General features: G+C 46.8%; 1 protein-coding gene across 5 annotated transcripts in view; it reads right to left on the bottom strand.

Annotated features, from left to right (window-relative positions):
* RBPMS2 (RNA binding protein, mRNA processing factor 2) overlaps positions 1-18,789 on the bottom strand; it is a 47,645-nt gene extending 28,856 nt beyond the window's left edge. For 3 of the 5 annotated variants that reach the window (XR_009558524.1, XR_009558525.1, XR_009558526.1), the window contains exon 1: positions 18,122-18,789. Coding sequence is in view for 1 of the 5 variants with exons in the window: in XM_035131079.2 (XP_034986970.1) it covers positions 18,122-18,175 (54 nt within the window). In the remaining 4 variants the exon portion in view is untranslated. The remainder of the gene's footprint in view (positions 1-18,121) is intronic. The other 2 variants (XR_009558527.1, XM_035131079.2) reach the window with 2 other exon arrangements.
* Positions 18,790-19,404: the final 615 nt, after the last annotated feature.

Here is a 19,404-nt window from a genome sequence, read left to right as displayed (position 1 = left end):
GACTCATCATCATCTAATCTTCCCACAAATTTTGTGCAACAAATCAAGATGAACGCTGAACGAAACAGGTTGTCTGGAAGCGATCAGAGACTACCACTCCCGTCAGCTCCAACCATTAGTTAACCTGGCTGGGGCTGACTGGAGTTGGGTGTCCCAACATCTGGTGGTCTGCAGGTTGGGGAAAATAAACCTTTATATGTTGAAACTGCCATTTAGATGACCCTACAAGAACAGAATTCAGCCTAGATTTTTAAAGAAAAGGAAAGCAGCATGATTGTCGGTCATTAGTACTACAGTGGTACCTCTACTTACAAATTTAATGCGTTCCGAACGCACATTCGTAAGTCAAAAAAAAAATTGTAAGTTGAATCCCATAGGAATGCATTGGGAGAAAAAATTCATAAGTCGAAGCAACCCTATCTAAAAATTCTTAAGTAGAAAAAATCCTATCTAAACCACATCCAAGATGGCGGACGGAGCTCCGTTCGTAAGTAGAAACATTCGTAAGTAGAGTTATTCGTAAGTGGAGGTACCACTGTATTGCACTTTGAGCATGAAAAGGATTTAGGTCAGGAGACACTTTTTAAATTCACAGCTACACATGCTGCAGCTTGTTTATATGATCACCCCCATACAGCAAACTGCTTTGACCAAATGTATTTACATGATTAAAGGGATTAATCTGGAGCCGAAGTAAGATCACCCCGGGAGCACTGAGGTCTCTTGCCTTTTGAGGGCTGCCTGCACATAAAGGGATAAGAGCACTCAAGTGTCCACCATAAAAGAAGGGGTTAAGATACATGCCTTGCAGGTCCCATGTCTGATCCCGGGCATCTTCAGGTAGGCCTGGGAGAGACCCTTGGTCTGAAACCCTGGCCTACCTGAGTACAGTACCAGTCTCAGGCAGGGTGCACAGTATTGAGCTACTTCGAACAATGGTCTGAATCGTCGTAAGGCAGCTTCTGGTTTTCGTAGTGGTCACTTCAGGGAAGCAAATTCCAGAGGGAGCACCATTTTCCTGCCTCCATCAGAGTGTATCCTTAAAAGGTCAGCAACCTTTTTCAGCCATGGGCAGACCATGTGGTGGGCCGACTATATTGGGCGGGGGGATGAACGAATTCCTATGCCCCACAAATAACTCAGAGATGCATCTATATATATAAAAATGTAAAAATCGTGAAATTCCGTTCGACACTTTTCTCCGTAACCGCTTGACCGATCGTCCTGAAATTTTGACACAACGATCCAGGCCACTCCTAGAGCGTTGTTGGGGGCAAAAATCCCTCAAATCGCACACCTGCCCAGGTGCAGACCTGCTTTTCTACCAAGTCAAACAGCGCCCTCAAGTGGCGTAGTACCCTCCTCCACCCCCTCCCTTCCAGAGAAATCTAAGCCACACCCACAAACCAAATGACAACATCTTCAACCAAGCAACTGAAATACACCAAGGCAGCCATTTTATCTAGGCCTTTGTTTTAGGCCCCTGACAGGCTGACAGGCCTCCACTAGGCCTGGGGAGGGGGATAACCCACAGCAACACACTTGGGGGCACGGCAAGGGGTTTTTACTTTACAATTTAGCACCACTACCGCAAAAAAATCCACAAGACAAAAATAAATATGACTTATTTTATGGGTATGTCTTATTTTAGGAGAAACAACTGATTGTAAGCCTCTGTGTCTTTTTTTTTTTATTTTTAAAAAACAACCATTCACTTTCTCTCCCCAGTTTAAGTCCTCAGATATTTGCAGTGCACCCCCCCCCCATTTACAATTTCCTACCTTCCCCATGCCACTTCCTGGGTTTTTTTATGGAACTGAACTCGGGTACTTTAGAACACACCTTCTGTTGCCAGGCCCTTGCAGGGCCAGACAGAGGCCTGGGCCAGGTAGATAAGATAATGTGTCCCTGTTTTTAACCCTTTTGTTACTTTTTTCATTTTACTGATTGTGAATATGCTGACCGAGGCCCGCTTTGGATTCGGAGGCCCGTGCCAAGTGGCCCATATGATCCCCCTCCTTCTGTCTGGGCCTGTCTGTTGCTACAGGGCTGTGGGGCTTCGCTATTTGCCCCCCCTCCCCGGGTTGGGATTCTTTAAGTAGTTCTCTGGGTCTCAGGGCACATCATCACCCCCGATCCTTAATCTAAACATATAGAAATGTTCACGATGCGTGTGCAGGGGCCAATGTATGGAGATACAGGGGGGAGGGGACAACAGAGGGCTCAGACAAAAGTAAATACTGGGAAATGGAACCCAGAAACTGACAGTTCCTTTTTGAGGGTGGGGGCCAAGGTATGGAGATGCAGGGGGAGGGGCCAACACTCCCCAGGGACAACAGAGGGAAGGGTATCCTACGGAAACACAGGGATGAGCTGGGGTGGAGGGAGGAGGGGCAGGATACGTCATGGATCGTGATGGGGGGATCACAGGAAAGAACCACAGCAACGCGTGGCCGGGTCAGCTAGTTTTAAATAAAAGGACACATTCTACTCATGTAAAAACACACTGATTCCTGGACCGTCCGTGGGCCGGATTGCAAAGGCAATTGGGCCGCATCTGGCCCACGGGCCTTAGGTTGCCTACCCCTGCCTTAAACTGATCAAGTGAGGGATGTCCTTCTGGGATTCTCTCCCCCCTCCAATAAAAGAGTCCAGAGATCGGCACAAGCCTTGCCATCAGGTTAGTGTCACCTACCCCACAGGGACTGCTTTAAGAAGATGCCCCCATTGGCTGGGTCTCCCAGGGTGCTGTGCTTTTACACTGAACATCGGAACAACAGAAGGAACTTCTGATCATACGGCTTTATCAGTTTTAAACAGAGCCCTTGGCAGGGAGTTACATGCCCTTTCTGGCTCATGCCTTCTCCATACATGGTCATCATTTGCAGACAAGTGGAGAGGGAAGGAAAATAAGAGCAAATGGAAGCTTGCTTGCATATTGCGCCTGCATCCAAGCTGCATTCTAGAATGGGGCAAGAGGCTAGTGGCAAAAGCAAGATACTCATCTGAACTATGTAGAACCTTTGGATGAGACTCCTATCAGCTGGTAAGGCGGCTTTGGGTAAATTAAACCCCAGTCTCCAGCTGCTGTTAGACCACTCACTGCTCTGGATTACAGATTTGAGCCTCACTCCTAGTCAAGCCAAACCACATGTCCAAAGCCAAGAGCTTTGTATTTCGGGTCAGCGGTGCCTTGTTTGGATTTGCTGTGCCCTGTTGCAGCCTTTCCCAACCTTGAGTCCTCCAAAGGTGTTGGACTGTAACTCCCAATAGCCCCCTCCAGCATGGCCAATGGGGGGGGGGGTAATGGGAACTGTAGCCCAGTATCTAGGGAAGGTCATGAATTTACAACTATTATTAAATTTAAAGACTGCCCTTCTCCCCATAGGAGTCCATTTATATATAAAAACCAGTTAACAAAATTCTGTATGTGTACCAATTATTAATATAAAAAAGATTTAAAGCATTCCACGTTCAGGGCAAGTCATGGTTTTCCCCAAAGAATCCCTGGGAACTGTATTTTGTTAAGGATGCTGAGAGCTCTTAGGAGGCCCCTCACAGAACTTTATGTTTCCCGGCACCCTTAAACTATATTTCCCAGGACATGGCGGGAGGGAGCCATGTGTTAAAGTGGTATAAAAATGCTTTAAATGTATGCTGTGGATTTGACCCAAGATACATTAGCTTCAGAGTCAGTCATACACATCACCAGACTAATGGTGATTCCTTCCTGTAAGGTGTGACTTTTCAAAGTTGAAACTAGTAAGCAAGGCCAAGGGTGGCTCTGCTTTGTTTACTTCACCAAGTTGAGGAAGAAACAGTTAATTTGGTTAATGTTTTACACTCAAGCCTTGCCCACCTGTTGCTGTTACCAAGGCCACATTCACACAATACACTTAAATCATTATGGTACCACTTTAAACCGTCAAGGCTCCACAAATAACTCTAGCTCTGTGGAGGGAAATAGGGGTCCCTGTACAAATTTCAGTACCCTTAACAAATCACAGCTCCCAGAAATCTTTAGGAGAAGCCATGACTGTTTAAAGCTGTACCCAGCGCCAGATTTAGGGTGGTGCAAGCGGTTCCCTTGTACAGGGCACAGAGTCAAGAGGGGCACAAAATAATAAATAAAAACCAATTGTTGTGAAAGTAGTAAATATTTTTTGCCAATTTTTGTCCAAGCTCAGAAGCAAATTCTGCCCCTGCTGTATCATAGTGCTTGAAATGTACGGTATTAATGTGGCCTTAAAAATGTAGAGGTAAAGGGACCCCTGACCGTTAGGTCCAGTCGTGACCGACTCTGGGGTTGTTGCACTCATCTCGTGTTATTGGCTGAGGGAGCCGGTGTATAGCTTCCGGGTCATGTGGCCAGCATGACTAAGCGACTTCTGGTGAACCAGAGCAGCGCACGGAAACGCCGTTTACCTTCCTGCTGTAGCGGTACCTATTTATCTACTTGCACTTTGACATACTTTCGAACTGCTAGGTTGGCAGGAGCTGGGACTGAGCAATGGGAGCTCACCCTGTCACGCGGATTCGAACCGCTGACCTTCTGATTGGCAATCCCTAGGGCTCAGTGGTTTAACCCACAGCGCCACCCTTAGGCAACAGCAGCAAAACCGAGTTCTGCAGAGGTGGTGGGCAAGTTGGACAACCATCCTTGTTTTTCCAAATCACAGCAGGTCTAGCTATTGCAATTAAAACCAGAATGTGGATGGGGGAAATCACTGACCTGACAAGGGGAGATTTTGAACATGAAGAATGGCTCTTCCAAGAATGAACAGAAGATGCTGAAGTAAGCTGCATTCAAATCCAAACCTCAATAGCTCTCGGGCTGTGCCTACACTATAACTTCAAAGCACAATCTTTCTCTCAGAGAATTCTAGACACTGTAGTTTACTCACCCAGAGGTACAATTCCCAGCAACCCTTAACGAACTACAATGTATGTGATTGTGACTCTTCTTGTATTCAAAGCCATATGGAAGACCTGGGACACACACACCCCAACAAATAATTTATTTGTTTTCCAATATTTTCCCAATAATAACCCGATTAAAATACCAATTAATTCGGCTTAAACTGATGGGGTTTGGAAAGGGGTTTTTGGGAGCCGAGATAAAGGAATGTGGTGTTACAGACAAAAAACCACTGAAAAAGAAATGGGTGCTTCTCTGTAGTGAATATAACACAGCTTTTGAGTTAGTCAAAATGAACAAGCAACTCTCAGCAAATCTGAAAGGTGTGCACCTATTGTCTGGCATAAAGGGAGAGAGGTTTCACCCATACCTATTCTCCTTCCCAACCTTGCTAGTAAACCACAGGGAAACGTGGATTCAAGCTCTGTTTTCAAGCAGACAGCAATTATTTCAGCTAGGCTCTTGCCTAGAATTGTGATCCAGTTGCAAAGTTTGGAGCCAAAGAATTGTGATCCAGTTGCAAAGTTAGTTGTGAGATCTCTGCGATGAAAACAATTTCTCTCAACTCCTAAGTTCTAGCATTCTTACAAAAGGAAACACCCGACTAGTCATAAGAGGCACACCTTTTGATTTAATGGATTTGTTTGGTTAAACAATAAGCTGTTGAAACATGGTTTGCCTATGGATTCGAGGTCTGAACAATTAGAACTGTTCTCATGAAGAGTTGATGGTTTGTTTGTTTTTTAAAAAAGCACTAGGAACACCTGCACATTTGGCACACATTGAAGGTCCCCACAAACACGCTTGTCCTCCAGATGCAATACAACAGGCAACAATCCCATAACAGGAAGGCATTTGCCACCAATATATCCCAAGAATGCAATGCCTGGAGAGCCAGCTCAACAGCTATAAGTGTAAAGATAAGCACTGTAGACCAACAGGAGCAAGCATCCATCAGAGGTCAACAAGGACTAGCCATGGAGCCTGTGTACTTCACGTTCCACTGTTTGGCCTAGAAGAATGGCACATGGTCGATACATGGCTATCAAGATGCAAGAGCCAATCTAGGTATTGGGTCCACATATATCTTTTCCTCACAGCACAGGGTAATGGGAAGAGCATAGGAAGGAAGCTGCCTTATACAGAGCCGGACCATCGCTTCATCTCTCTCAGTGCTGTCTATACTGACTGGCTGTGACTCACCAGGGGTTCTTTCCAAGCCCAAACTGGAGATGCTGTGGATTGAGCTCAATACCTTCTGCATGCAAAGCAGATGCTCTAACCCAGGCATCCCCAAACTTCGGCCCTCCAGATGTTTTGGACTACAATTCCCATCATCCCTGACCACTGGTCCTCTTAGCTAAGGATCATGGGAGTTGTAGGCCAAAACATCTGGAGGGCCGCTGTTTGGGGATGCCTGCTCTAACCTCTGAGCTACAATCATGCCACCCAGTGTTAGAAACTCATATATATAAGCTAGGCACCCAACGGCACCTTAAACCTGGATTATGGTCGTCAAAATGGATTGTGTATTCACCAGGGGGTTGGGTTAGATGACCTTGGGGGTCTCTCCCAACGCTATGATTCTATGATCTCAACTACATTGCTTGACGGTAGCTTGCTCTTACAACAATTCACTTGTTCCAGTAGGCAAGAAGGAGAAACACACATAGGGGAAGTGGAAACAGTATTAACTATGGACTAAGACAGATGTTTTAAAACTGTGGCTGCCATCCTGGCATCGAGAAATCTCCACGTAGTTACAACTGGACCCATGTCAGTAGTAAAACACGCCTGGTGCCTGGCTACCTTTGAACACTGATGTCATCAGATGCATCTTTGGACTAGCCTTCACCCCTAGGTAATCCACTCCTCCTTTCATTGCAATATATTGTAAGTATCTCCCCCACCCCCACTCTCTCTCTCTCACACACAATATGATGTATAAACTTCAAACCACAACTTGTCCATATAGGGATGCATGAATGATGGAGCTATGGCTGTTCTGCACTGAGCAGAGCATGAGCTTAGTATGTAAAAGGTTCCAGATTCAATTCACAGCATCTGCAGTTAAGAAATCAGATAGATGTTTATAGACACAGACAATACTGAGCTTTGCAGAGCAAATGGCAGCAAGTCCATAGAAGACACTTTCATTTGGAAGCCAAAGAGCATTGTGAGTGGGGAATATTGTCTCTCTTGCAAGTCAACCTGTTGTCTTTGTCCATACTATGAGTTCCCTGAAGTGGGCAGTGGATTCCTTTCATTGTGTTTTAACTTATGGTAGTGGTAAAATCCAACAGTTCTGAAGCAAAGAGGAATCTGGTAAAATTAATTTGGGCAGCGGGGCTTAACATGCAACACCCTGCACTATGTCAAGGCTTCTAACTTTTCCCAAGGCAAAGCTGTGCGCAATGCATACGCAGATTACATAATATTCTGCGCCAAGAGAAAGCCAAATTCCATGACCTGCATAAAACAAGCAGAGCAAGCATGCAAGGCAATGATGTCCCTTTTGAGATGCTACAGCTGCCATCACCCAGAAACATTCCAAGCCTCTCTTCTCAACCATAACTGCTAGACATTGCGCTTCAGGAGTAAAAGCAGAGATTTTGAGATGCTGCTGCCCTTCACACCAAATTTCAGAATGTGCTCAGGCCCTGCTAAAAGGTGAATCTTCTGCTGGACCGTGCCTGGTCAAGCACTTTGAAGCAGACGTCTCAGTCCCCACTCAACCCAAATGCAGCAGTGTTTTGAAGCAAGTTTTATACATCCTAACCTAGAGTGCTCCCCATCCCCACTGCTTGACCATAAAGCCCCAAGTCTAAAATTAAGTAACTTTGCCACTGGTCGCTAGAACCTCACCCACAGGGCAGGTGCTGCCATTAAGCCAACTGGGCAGCCACCAAGGGCACAGATCTCAGAAGGGCACAGTACTCTGACCTTTGAGGGGCACAGTTTTATGCAGATTTATTTTTTCTTATAGCTGTTCATTTCTGATATATATTTTTCTACAAGACAACTGTTTTTGAAAATTGAAGCTAGCAATTTCTCTTGGTGGGTGCAGTTAGCCTTGCCTAGGGCGCAAAATAGCTTCACACCGTCACTACTCACAGTGCTCACAAGCTCAAAGCTTGTTCCTTTTCTAAAGAGCATGGGTTCAGCTCTTCTGCCCTTATGAGCAGAGTGGGGAACTGGAACTGGTCATCAAGCCAGAGAGTTATCTCCTCTGCCCCTTGTGGGCCACGTTTGACAGGAGGCATGGCTATCTAGCTGTCAGTCACCTGACATCACCATGACATCACAAGACTGTTCTGTCCCACATTTGAAGAGTCTCTTTCAAAGCGCTCCACGTGACGGTGCTTTGCGGGGTGGGGGACTTAGCAGCACCTGACTATCAGCTGGTTAACAGATATTGCAGACCATTTGGCAGGTACTGCCAATCAGCTGATTTGGACCAAATAGGGAGAGGCCCGGCAAGCATAATTAGGCCTTACCCCTGACATGGGTTTAACAAGGAACTCAACAGCAAAACCAAGCTCAAAACCTGGCAACTTAAAATGGTGAATACACCCCATGAGGGATGATTCACACACCTCTGCTTACAATGACCCAAAGGTGAAGCAGCAGCATAGCATAGGTTGCCGACGTCTGGGGTGAGGCAAGTGTTGCGCTCCCTATCCCCCAGCTGGGGTGGAGGTGCACGCCAGGGTGCGCATAGGGGCTCGGTTGGTGAATGGACAGCCACGTCCACACATGGAAGCAAAGCCAGCACCCTTGTGGCCAGGAGCACCGCCAGAAGCCTCAGGGTGACAGCTTTGAGGGGGCATAGGAGTGGGTTAAAATAGAAGCTCTACATATATGTTTCACAAATGTAGAGCCCACCGGCCTCCAATACAATACATTTAAGTATGAACTCACGAGATTCCCAGCAGCCTGAGATCTGTGTGTTCCAGTGAATCGCAGGTGTTAGCAATTGTGTGCTACCATTCCGTACACCGTTTTTTGATCTATGTATGCAGAAGGATGACTCGCGTACCCACAAAACTGGAACAAGGAACATGCCAATCGGCCCTGGGAGTGTTACCCGTTATGAAACAAACTGATGTTATCCAATTATGATGTTGGTAGTCTCTAGATTGCATTTACTGCAGCAAAGAGAAAGCAGCAGCCAGAGAGTGGGAGCCCCGGCTTCTTTCTGCCACTTGAACCAGGTCCGGGCAGGCTCACTCACCAGCAAAAAGCAGCTGCCATTGCAAATTGGCGCGGGGCTGCCAGGGCAGCGCGAGGAGCAAAATGCATCCCTCAAAAACACTGCCCCTATGTCCCCCCCTCCCCATGCGACACCACTGAGGTGAAGCCATGATGTCACTGACTCTATGCATAGCGGAAGCATGCAGAACTTTGCATCACACCCAGTTCTCAGCACATGTCCACCTTTCACACAACCATAAGATACGCATCTGAAGGAGTTGGGAGTCACAGCATAATGGGATGCCACTTATACTCTAAGGCAGGCATCCCCAAACTTCGGCCCTCCAGATGTTTCAGACTACAATCCCCATCATCCCTGACCACTGGTCCTGTTAGCTAGGGATCATGGGAGTTGTAGGCCAAAACATCTGGAGGGCCACAGTTTGGGGATGCCTGCTCCAAGGTCACCTGCCTCCTTTCAAATCTCTCCTGGAAATGTGGCTTTTCCACAAACCTAAACTCTCATCCCAGCTGAAACAAAGCCTAGAAGGACACAACATGCATTTGCTCTCCTTTCTTCCTTCATTTCTTCCATGGCCTATATTTCTCCCCTCATTGCATGGTGGTCTCCTACCACTGCAGTTTAACGCTGAAAGCTCTTTGCAGACGGGATCCAGGTCTTAATTATTAAATGCCATTAAAAGCATCATGTATGCTGTTGCTGCTGCAGCAGCAGCCTGCAGCCAGCCACATGCTTCATTTTACACGGAATCCAACCCATCTGGCTGGATCCACATCATGTCAGCATGAACAGGACACTTCAGTGAGCTCTTTGAAGGGAAATGGCAAGAGTCAGAGGCTTGTCAGAGCCTGGCTGTATACCGAGAACAGGGATCATGCATTAGCTGATATTCAATGAGATCAAGCCATGCCAAGGGCTGGAAGCCACACTGAGGTCAGAACCTAGGACAAGTATGGTCTATACCAAGAAACAATGGCATTGTGTTAGCAGGGGCAGGAGAGAGGAATCTCAGATCCGGGGGCAAAATGTGGCCCCCCCAAACCCCTCTATTTCGCCCTCAGAACCTTCCCAGGCCACCCTCCCCCTGAGCAGATATAGTGCCATTAAACAAATCTATTGTTTTACATTTGTCACATTTGGAATACTCTATATTGTACAGTTCTGGTTTCTACCCCTCTAAAAGGATAATGTAGAGTTGGAAAAGGTTCAGAAAAAGGGCAACCCACTTACTATGCAGATGGAACAGCACCCTATAAGGAAAGGTTGCAGCTCCTGGGACTTTCTAGTTTAGGGAAAGTTTGAGTAAGGGGCAACAAGATAGAAATTTTTAAAATTATGTGTGGCAGGGGGGAAGCGGATAGAGAAAAGTATTTCTCCCTCTCGTGTAACACTGGAACTTGGGTGGTTTTTGAAGAGGATTAGACCTCAGCATCAGGGCCGTCTTAAGCATGTCGGGTGCCCGGGCGCCGTGGTGCGATGATCGCTCCGGCGCCCCCGCCCCGTTTCTCACCGCGGCAGGCGGGCACAGTGCCGCTGCAGCAGGCACGGCACCCCCCTGGCGGCACCCCCCTTGCCCTGCTCAACATTACTTCTTGCTTGTCTGGATGGGTAACAGAAAAGGGTGGACAAGTTTGTCTAGAATCTAGTGCACTGTGCAAAAATAAAACTCACATTTGTTGCTCAGTTCACTTTGGCTCTGGCCCCACCCACAGCAGACATGTGGTCCCTAAAAGGTTGCCCAGAAAGGAATGCGGCCCTCTGGATGAAAAAGGTTTCCTATCCCTGTTGCCCTGCCCTACTGAATTCAATGGGACTTAATTCCAGGATAGCATGGTTAGGATTTCAGCCTAAACTGCTATATAGGAAGGTTACCCTTGCCAAGACTAACCTCCATTACGTTGGCTACGATGAACTGTGATAGCTCCATGTATGCTTCCGTGAGTTTGTTAAACAGAGGTTGGGCTACAAACCTGAGGTGGCATCACTTGTGTTTCTGAATGTCTGCTAGCTACACAAGAACTGGAAACAATAGACTTGCCTCTAAGTTAGCCCCAACATTGCATTTGAAAGATGTTCAGGGTCCAGCAACTCTTCTGCTGCAGCCTATGCACCAGAAAATGTCACCATGACACGATGCCTAGAGGTGCTTTCGGACAGAGGGTTCCATTTCTGCCTGTTCCCTGCAGTGGGAGACTGTCGCTGTCCCAACTTCAGAAGGTATAACCTTTTCTGGTGTGTAAGCATCTTCCTGGAATGGGAAGGACACAGCCCAGTGGACAGAGCTGTCTTCTCCCTTTCCCCAGTCCCTCATAGTCACGAGTCCCTTCTCTCAATTCTCCTATTCCCTTTCTCCTCCTCCTGTAGAAAGCAAAAAGTGAGCAGCTTTTCCACAGGAGGAAGCATACTATGGGCTCCTTTTAGAGACTTGGCATTCTGTACCACAATAAATTCATGGACAATAGATACTGCTGCACGGGGTGCAATAGGATGTTGACTTGCAAATAAAAATGATGCGTTAATTGATTCATTTATATACCACCCATCATCCTCCAGTTAGGATTTCAGGGTGGTACAGTACAGTGACTCGTATTATACTACAAGTTACAATAACAGACAAAGCTGCTTAAAACTTTCAAGTTCACATGTGTGGGTGCAGATGATTTTCTGGTCAAGGCCAAAAGGTTTGCAACACAACCTCCAGGGAAACCTATTTAGGGAGGGTATAAATAGTAAAGATAATAATAATAATATTCCAAAACCAGGGCTAACAATGCTGACAAAGCCCTTTCCACTTGTTAAGTTACAAACTTCTACTACAGGTACCCACCTTACTTCTGTGATTTCAAACTGCTTTGGAGTTTAATATTGTATTTCAATTGTTGTAACCCACCCTGGGACCTTAAAACAAAGGGTGGGAAATTAATAATGAAATAAATAAAGAGGCATCTGTAGAAGGTACTAAAGTCCACTCCATCAGATACTCTGGTCTACAAAAGCCATAATTGTGAACCACCCCGTGACCTATGGGTATAAGGCTATAAACAAATTTAAAAATGAATAATACACCACAATATTTCCACTACACCATACATATAAAGCACATCCAATACACACTTAAAGCGCACGACCCCCCCCCCTGAATCCTGGGAACTTTAGTTTAAAGGTACTGGGAATTGCAGGAGGTGGTGGGAGCTATGGTTCCAGGATTGTTGCAGGGGGAGTCAGTGCTTTAAATGTATGGTGTGGATCTGACCCGAAGTCCTTCAGGTTCCCCGAGAACCTTTGTATAGCAAGAACAAGCAACCTAGGTACCTCCACCCCAAAGTTCTTTCCATGGAAGGAGTTTTTCTACAGGCAAAGGATTTAGCTCCCTCGCCAACTGTTTGTTTCACTTGTAGATTGTTGTTTCCTGGGAGAATGGAAAATAGATATATATTTACCTGGCCAAGTCCCTTTAAGAGCTGCAAATACAGCAAACGGTAAGTATAGGGCAATTAAGAATGTATTATTTGGACAATCAGAACATCATTTGGTATTACTGTTTATTATACAGTGGTACCTCGGTTTATGAACACAATTGGTTCCGGAAGTCTGTTCATAAACTGAAGCGTTCATAAACTGAAGCAAACTTTCCCATTGAAAGTAATGGAAAATGAATTAATCCGTTCCAGACGGTCCGCGGAGTAAGCGTTCATAAACTGAAGCGAACTTTCCCATTGAAAGTAATGGAAAGTGGATTAATCCGTTCCAGACGGGTCCGCAGAGTACTTAAACTGAAGCGTTCATAAACTGAAGCATGGGTGTAATTGGTTCCGGAAGTCTGTTCATAAACTGAAGCGTTCATAAACTGAAGCAAACTTTCCCATTGAAAGTAATGGAAAATGAATTAATCCGTTCCAGATGGGTCCGCAGAGTTCATAAACTGAAAATTCATAAACCGAGGTGTTCATAAACCGAGGTTCCACTGTACGTATATCTTTTTCCAGGGGGAGGAGCTCCACCAAACCAGATTATAGGCCTCAAATTGGTTTCACTAGGCTTCGCATTATAGCAGATAAACCTCTGTGTGCCCACTTGGCTCTGCAGGGTGTAAAAAAGTCTAGTGTAACAAGGTCATTTCCACTATGAGGTGGAAGAAAGCCACCCTTATGAGCGGTGCACCCCTGCCCCCAATACATACAGGGAGAAAGACCTTCCTATTACATAGAAAACTGTGTTCCCACTACAGCAGGAGATGCCAACTATTTGGGGGCCAGTGGGGACATCTGGAACCTTGAGAAAGGGCAGTGAGCAGCAGACCCCAAAATGGCTGCAGTGGGGGAAAAGGTGTGGCATAATATAAAATGGCTGCCAAAACAAAAAATTGTGCCCCCGTACACATACACACGACCAGCTGTTCCATGAACAGGCAAAAGGCACTTTCAGAGAGAGCCTCTCTGAAACTCTCCTCTGTTCAGGACAGATGGATTGATGGCTTCCACTTAAGTCATCAAGATAAATGTTGGTGTGCTTAAAGAGACATTCGGTGTAAGAAGCTGAGCCAGTCCAAGCAAGAAGGAAAAGCAACAATCTCTTGAGCATTGGGAATTCTTGAAGTGGTATTTACAAAGACCTTCTGTGGGCATCATGCGTGTGTGTGTGTGTGGAGGGTAATGGCACGCCCACTGCTGCCCACTGGAGACCCTTGCCTTATAGGGAAGGGCCTCAACCTTATAACACCTTAGGGCATAATCCTAAAGACGTCAGTCCTGCTGAATTCAATGGTGCTTACTCCCAGGTATGTGGGGTTTGGATTGCAGCCTTATCTGAAACATTGAGCATTGTGGTTCATCCAACCCTTCCTGGAATTATTCATGCAATTCTATCTAAGGTGACCATGTTATCTGAAGTCTGAATTAGTCCTTCCCTATTCATGAAGGCTTCTTGGAGTTCCAGGCTTCCACCTATCACATTAAAAACAACAAACAAACAACAACAACAACAGCAACATATCCTTCCTCTGTACTCTAGGGGTGAGGAACTGTAGCACTCCCAGTCCTACTGGACCATACAACTCCTCTCACCTTTGACTACTAGCCATACTGGTTGGGAGGAATCGAGTCCAACAACATCTGGAGGCCACCAGGTTCCCACTTGCATCCAGAGAACATGAGTATTGCTGCATTAGACCAGAGGCCGATCCCGTCTAGCACCCTGCCTCCCACAGCAGCCAACCAGAAGGGCAGGGTGACGGCACAGCCAATCTTCCCATATTTCATCATGTAGTTAAGAGTCAGACCAGCACCATTTGGAGAATTTAACTGCATAGCCAGGGAGGGGCAGTTGCATGCCTTCAATGACAGTTGCAGAATCTCTGCAGCAAGGTGGGGGAGAAGGATTTAAAGATGCAGTACAACTGGCAGGGAGGGTCCCTGCATAACATTTGCGACCAGCAATGAGACCCACATACCAGTATATGTAAATACACTTGTAGTGCACTTCAGAAAACAAGCACACAAATATCTTCTTTGGTGAGCATGTCCACATAATTCCACTTGTTCATCAGTAACTGCGGAGAACTCCTTTAGCTAATCCGTTTTCCCTCAGTTTACAGATACAAACCCCCAGCGGTTACACACTACATCACTTGTCCACAATTTGCACTATTGGAGAACCAGAAAAGCTACTACCGATATACTTGACAGCATTTGGAACCCCCTGTGAAATAAAAATAAATAAAACATGGTGAACACACAGCACGTCATATTGAAATAGCACTGATCTCAATCATAGCATCAGTCATAAATTCATACTACTTTTCCTTCCAGAGAAATCAAGTTAAACCCTGATTGTATGTTGCGCCAAGTAAACTATCACTAAGTATGTTTAAACATACTTTGTACTTAAATGCAGGAAAACATTCTCAAATATATAAATGTTGACCTCTGAATTCCACACCTTTAGGAGCAGCTCAAACAGAACTACTGAATTTCTTAGCAATAGGAAGCATATAACAGAGCACATAACAGTAAACCATATTCTGATCTGTTAATGTGCCTGAGAATGCTCAACTACCTTCTCCGCCCAAAATTAACTATGTAAGAAACAAAGCAAGCTGCCATCAAGCTCAGTATTGTCTGCAGCAACTGGCAGTGCCTTTCCATGATTTCAAAATGGGTCTCTTCCCAGGCCAACCTAGTTAAACCCTGGGGATTGAACATGGCATCTTTGGTAGGCAATGCAAATACACAGACCTTCCCTTAGAGAATCACACATGCTAAGTTTACTGCAGGGATGGGTTAAGTATTTGGTCCACTTAAATTTTATTACAACCCCTGTGCCCTCTAATGTGTTAAATTTGAAAAGCAGGACTACATGCTCATGGCAATCTAGATTAAGTTAAATTTTAATGCATAGTCACGGCAATACACAAATGCCTTTCTGAATGAGTTTAAAGCCCACTTAATACTGTATACTGGAGACGGCAGGCAAAAACCACTTCAGATTTACGGAGAACTTTCCAAAGTCTCACTTGAATGACTGGACAAGTCCACAATGACATAATATAACCGCACATTTTATTCATCACTTCATTTAACCTATTTCATGCAAAAAAAGTTATAAATTTATATTTATAACTTTTGCTACTTGTTTAAGTTTGTACAGTTCATGTATTTCATAGCTGCCATCTTTTATATATTGAAGGCAAAATAAAATGACATCAACATCCACCTACTACACATTTTTTGCTTGAATCCCAGTATACCGGCAGACACTAAGCAATATGCTAGAAATTGGCCAGTTGCCGACTTTGGACAGGCAGCTACTATTTCCATCCAGCCCATTCCCTGCTTTAAAGTACCTAAGACTACAGAACTAGAAATGGTGTTAACACAAAATGCATACAATCAGAATTGTGCCTCCTACATGGTTGGCCTAGCAAAAAACCTCTGAACTGCCAGGCGTTTATTTGGCGATTTGCAAGTTCTAATCTAGGACATGCCACCAAGTCAGACCAGTTCAGTTACAATGGAAACTGAAGGCTTGAGCGCATCCTTCAATCCCAGATGCAATGGACTATTCTGGCTGATGTTGTTTTTAACAAGCTTCAGCCCAATCCATCATATTACTGTTCTGTGGCCCTACATAAACACCTTGAGGCTTAGCAATGACCTGCTGCCCTGTGGACAAAGGGGGGCATTTCTGCCTCCTGTACACACAAGTAAGGCAGCTAAGATACAGAAAGTGTTAGAAGCAGCCTGTCATGAACCTTTGAGGCTTTGCCGGCAAATTGATCCCAGAGCCCTCCGAACCATATATAAGCATGCAGCTATTTCAATAGAATTAAGACACTGTACAGTACTGTTTTAACAGGGTTACCTAGTCTATGAGAGAACATCAAAGGAGGACAAGCCAACCCAAATGAGGCATATCACATAATAGGTTCAATAAAGTGTTTTTTTGTGGGGGGGGGGGAGAGCCACCAAGCTTCTTAGATTGCAGGCACAAGCAAAGTATTAGCAATAGGTTATTCCCATTTCTTCTGTGCACATATTAAGAATGTAGAGTTTTTACAATGTTTGGAAGGGTTTAGGACCAGAATGGCCGCCATTCTGCGCCAAGAAACCTACACAGCTATTTTTCAGAGGGGTGGGGGTGGGGAGGAAGACAAGTAATCGACTGCAGCAGCCCAAGGGGAATTGAGGTTTCTTGGCATTTCAAGAGCCACGCACGCAAAATGGAGGCAACCGGGTCCTAATACATACATATTTGGCTTGATATGGCTCATACTACAGCTACTTACTTTGTACAAACAGGTATAGAAAACTACAAATGCTTGAGTGTGCCACAAAAAGGAATTTTCACAGGGAACCTGCACTACCTAATGAGGAGTCTGTGTGACCTGCTCAGATCTACGATAGCCAGTCAAGGACATACAGTCATCTTCACAAGGCGGTGGTGATGCAGACAAGAAATGGAGAAGACTAGATGGGAGCAAGCAGAAGGGAAGCCAACGACAGGTTCTCCATTGCAAGCCAAGTCCAGGAGCCACAAGGTACCAGACATCCCATTCCTTGGCCCTTTTGCTTGGGATTAAACTGTTAGGATGGTTGTTTCCAAAGCTTTCCCCAGTTCCAAACTAGGAATTTAAGACTTGGATATAGGCATGACTCAAATTTCTAAAGTTCGCAGAAGTGACCTGCTTTGTTAGTTTGGGCTGTTCTTTTTAATTTTGGTTATAATATTTTCATAAAATTTAAAAATATACGCTACTGCATCTGGATTGTGACTACACAAGAGGAACCAAGGAACACCTAGATGTGGAGGAGGAGGAGGAGAGCCAAGCATCCATCTGCTTCTTCCAAGCTACGCCAAGGTCCAAAGCCAAGCTCTAAACCAACAGAGACGCCCATGCAGCGTCTAGTCTTAATAGGCACTGCAGGGTTTTATGAGTAGGAAGTGCAGGTTTGGTGCTCCAAAGGCTGTTTGCTCAGTAGTTTGCTACTAGTTAAAGGGAGGCACCACAGGTTAAGTAAGGAGGCCACAGGTTAACTAAGGAGGTAGCAGACAGGAGGAGAAGGCTTTCGGAAACCCTCCATTTTTTCCCAGTAAAGCCACCCGTAGGCAGCAGTCGCCACCACCAGCTGCCTGCACAAAGGAGAGACTTCAAGAACCAACAGCACTCCTCCCTAGGAAGACTAGGAGAAAAGGGATGCATTCCTGTTTTACCACTCCCATAGCGGATGCATTTTAAAACAAACTTTCACCCAGCCCAGAAAACGGTCATAGGCCTTTTGCTCGCAAAGTCAAGAAACCACAAAAAGTGAGCAAGAGGCATTTTCGTTGGCCCAGGGAAAGAGCACGCACACAAGAGGAAAACTTCAGGGAAAACCGGCCGCCCTCCTCACCATGCAGCCCAGCCTTTTCCCCCCTCCGAGCCCGCAGACCTTGGCCAACCCAAAGGAAGGCGCATCCCCGACGGGGCTCTCCCCCCAAAAAGACCCTACCTCTTCCTCGAGGCTGTTGCTGCTGTGCTCATTCTCCTTGGGCAGATTGCTCATGGTGGGTGCAGGGCAAGTCCGAGGAAAGCAAGGCAGGGGGGCTCGCGTGCTGGTCCTGGGCGGCTGCCTCGCCTTTCTCCTTTCTTTTGCGCCTCCTCCTCCTCCTTCTTCCCCCTTTTATTCTCCCCTCAGAGGGGAGCGGAGAGGGCGAGGGTCTGCCTTAAGCGGGGATAAGGTGGGGCAGGTGCCTGGTGCGAGCCGGGGACAGGGGGGAGGCAGGTAGGTAGGTGCCCGAGGGGTGTCTGAGGACAAGGAAGGGGTCCCGACGTGCGCTGGTGCTGTGCAGGTGGGCGCGGGGGGAAGTGCGGCTTATTTGACGCGCCCCAGGCTCACATCCAGCTGGCTCGCGCCGCCGGCCAATGAGCGGCGAAGGGGGCCAACGAGCTGCAGCTGCTGCCGGGCCCCGCGCAGCCCGCGCTTCTCGCCTCAGCTCTTCAATTGCGCGCACCCACAGGGAGCGCCCGCCCGGCCGGGGCGGGGCGGGGCAGCCAGCCCAGCCCCTCGCCCTGCATCACCGTCGCCAGGGGAACTCGCGAGCCAATCCCGGCCGCCGCCGGCTGCAAACTTTCTTCGGCCCTCGACGGGTGTCCATTTTTCCCTCTCCTTCCCTCTCTCTCTCCCCCCCCTTTGCTCCTTCCTCCGCGAAACTTTTTAAACTTTGATGAACTCGCCTGATTGAACTTTCTTAAAGGGCTCGCGCGCGCTTCTTTCTTTCTGCCCCTCCCATCTCCCGAGAGGAGTTTCCTTTCCCCGAGGGGGCGAGCCAAGTGCCCACTCCCAGCGCTGGGGACCCCCTCAGGTGGGCAGGTAGCCTGGGTGCCAACTTGAATACAATATGCGGGGGCGGGGATGCAGGTAAGCACCGCCCCGCATAATCGATCACAAGACGCAGCACAGGCACACCGTTTGATTGGCACATCAACTTTGGGAGGGCAGCCCCGTCAAATATTTTATGGGGGGGGAGCGAGGTCCTTAGGAGTTGGGCAGGCAGGCAGGCAGTTCTCCTGTGCAAAGCGCTTTGCAGAAGGCCAGTCCGTACCAAGTGAGGGCCCGTCAGGGCTTTGGGGCAGACCGTCTAAGACGCCCCGCCCCCACAGTCGAACAAACAGAAGAAATTCACAAACACACGCGCCCTACCCAAAAGGCGACAGCGGTAAAACACGTTTTAAAGTAACGCAAAGCGAGTGCCGTCTAAAGAGCAGCCCCCTCCCCCTCTCTAAGAGTATTTA

The sequence above is a fragment of the Zootoca vivipara genome, chromosome 14, assembly GCF_963506605.1.
Source record: "Zootoca vivipara chromosome 14, rZooViv1.1, whole genome shotgun sequence".
In the NCBI taxonomy this organism is placed as follows: domain Eukaryota; kingdom Metazoa; phylum Chordata; class Lepidosauria; order Squamata; family Lacertidae; genus Zootoca; species Zootoca vivipara.
Note: the sequence above shows the minus strand (reverse complement) of the source record. Positions and strands in the feature narration are given on the sequence as shown.